At 42.6% G+C, this 2,651-nt stretch overlaps 1 protein-coding gene across 1 annotated transcript; it reads right to left on the bottom strand.

Moving 5' to 3' along the window:
• Positions 1 to 243: 243 nt before the first annotated feature.
• On the bottom strand, positions 244 to 2,438 carry SARC_02611 (hypothetical protein; the record flags this gene model as incomplete). The annotated part of the gene is made up of 4 exons (XM_014303619.1): positions 244 to 363; positions 639 to 752; positions 1,905 to 2,047; positions 2,378 to 2,438. The coding sequence occupies 4 exons, from the start codon at positions 2,436 to 2,438 to the stop codon at positions 244 to 246; spliced, it is 438 nt and encodes a 145-aa protein (XP_014159094.1).
• Positions 2,439 to 2,651: the final 213 nt, after the last annotated feature.

The following is a 2,651-nucleotide window of genomic DNA, read 5'->3' as shown; positions in this document are numbered from 1 at the left end:
ATACTATACATAATACGTATATATATATATATATTATTATATATATATATTATTATATATATATATATATATATATAAATATATATAGCACACACACACACACATGTAAATGTATATGTGTGTAGGTAGATGTAGATAAATTGTCTTTAAATAGGTATCTGAAGCACTGAAGGCACTGCTTCAGCCAAAATATAAATCATAGTAGGACATAAGTTAAAAGAAATGTTCCGAAGCGAAGTCTACTTAAAACCGATCACTAGTCTTAATTGCGCATTCGTTCGTCAGCCACTCAACAGAGCAGAGGTATATAGCCACAACCCGGCCAATATCAAACCCACAGATACACAGGACTAACCTCTTCAACTGTGCATGTACAGTTGATATCAGATACACAGGACTAACCTTTTGAACTGTGCATGTACAGTTCATATCAGATACACAGCACTAACCTCTTCAACTGTGCATGTGCAGTTTATATCAGATACACAGGACTAACCTCTTCAACTGTGCATGTGCAGTTCATATCAGATACACAAGTACTCACCTCTTCAACTGTGCATGTACACTTCATATCAGAAACACAGTACTCACCTTTTCAACTGTGCATGTACACTTCATATCAGATACACAGTACTCACCTCTTCAACTGTGCATGTGCAGTTTTCATCAGACACCGTCGGTGGGAGGAATTCGCCGGTGACGCGCTCTGTACCCTCTGACCACTTTGAGAAAGCAAGCAGGTCCAACGGAGCCTGTTGAGATGGCGGTTTAGCGCAATAACAATACAGGGAGCAAGGCTATAAATAGGTTGTAAGAGGTAGTTACGGTGCTTGATATTAGACCATATAAGGTCGAAAGGGTCCTGTTCGTGTTCGGATGCTAATTGGGCCTGTTAAGAGTCGTGGGGGTTGTTTACATACGGACTGTATCGGATTTGTGAGCTCGGCTTGTCAATAGAGTTCATTTGTATTGAGAATATGACACGCACCGCAGACAAGCAAAAGCAGGCAGGAATAAACATACAAGTACAGTTATAACTAAAAACATACAAGTACAGTTATAACTAAAAACATACAAGTACAGTTATAACTAAAAACATACAAGTACAGTTATAACTAAAGACATACAAGTACATTTATAACTCAGGAGAGCATTGGTCACGCACAAGGCCGAGGAGTTTCTGCGTCGCAACCGAGCTACAACGACTAAAAAACCAACCAACCAACCAAAGGAACACACGACGCTGCATGCAACAGCCAACGTAACACGTACTGTGTACTGTATACTGTGCACTGTGTACTGTGTACTGTGTACTGTATACTGTATACTGTATACTGAATACTGTGTACTGTGTACTGTATACTGTATACTGTATACTGTGTACTGTATACTATGTACTGTGTCTGTATACTGTGTCCTGTGTCCTGTATCTGACTACTAGGCCATTCTACGGCTTGTACATACATCCCTACCCTGTGATATGCTACGCATCGCGAAAATGGCCACGGGATATGAACTCAACGAATACACTGATGAAAGAACGGGAGCTTTCTAATGCACATATATTCATGGATGCGTAACTGAGTGAGATAGCTTTCTAATGCACATATATTCATGGATGCCTACCTGAGTGAGATAGCTTTCTAATGCACATATATTCATGGATGCCTACCTGAGTGAGATAGCTTTCTAATGCACATATATTCATGGATGCGTACCTGAGTGAGATAGCTTTCAAATGCACATATATATTCATGGATGCGTACCTGAGTGAGATAGCTTTCTAATGTACATATATTCATGGATGCCTACCTAAGTGAGATAGCTTTCTGATGCACATATATTCATGGATGTCTACCTGAGGGAGATAGCTTTCTAATACACATGTATTCGTGTATGCCTACCTGAGTGAGATAGCTTTCTCGTATCCTGTTGTATTTGGAGTTGTACGGTAACTCCCGAGAGGCCAACAGGATTCGGCTGGTATGCGCTTCCACCACGAAGGAGATGGGGTTGGACCGCAGGTACTCAGAGTTATAGTTATGCTCTGTGGTGGGTGGCGATGGGTGGGGTAGGTAGATGTTCAAAAGGTAGGTATATGCCGTATACACACTTACGTCTGCCTATACGAAGGAGATGGGGTTAGACCGCAGGTACTCAGAGTTATAGTTATGCTCTCTGGTGGGTGGCGATGGGTGGGTAGGTAGATGTTCAAAAGGTAGGTATATGCCGCATACACACGTTACATCTGCCTACACACAGCCATCCAGCCCCATTCGTACCTGTGCTATAAACAACCTCACACCAACCCAAGTCACCTACCGAGAATAAAGTTCAGGTCACCCAGCCGGACATCTGCGGCGAAAACAAACTCCACGGGCCGATCCAGTTCGTTGGGTATCCGGTAGACTATGATGTGCGGACACAGAGGCAAGCATGCAGTGCTATTAATAGCGACCAATGATATATCACGCGTGATCTCAGGAGCCAATAGAAAGAATCCCTATACTGGAGGTCTACATGTACCTGTGCAGGTTACACAGTGATTGTCTGCGACACTACATAACGTAGTAAGACAATTCCCGTACGGCTGTACTACAGTGCGAGTTCGTGATAACAGCAGGGAAGGGTGTGTGTGTGTGGTGGGGGGG

Source organism: Sphaeroforma arctica, assembly GCF_001186125.1.
Source record: "Sphaeroforma arctica JP610 unplaced genomic scaffold supercont1.119, whole genome shotgun sequence".
Classification (NCBI taxonomy): Eukaryota; class Ichthyosporea; order Ichthyophonida; genus Sphaeroforma; species Sphaeroforma arctica.
This window is presented reverse-complemented; position numbering and strand designations above follow the sequence as displayed.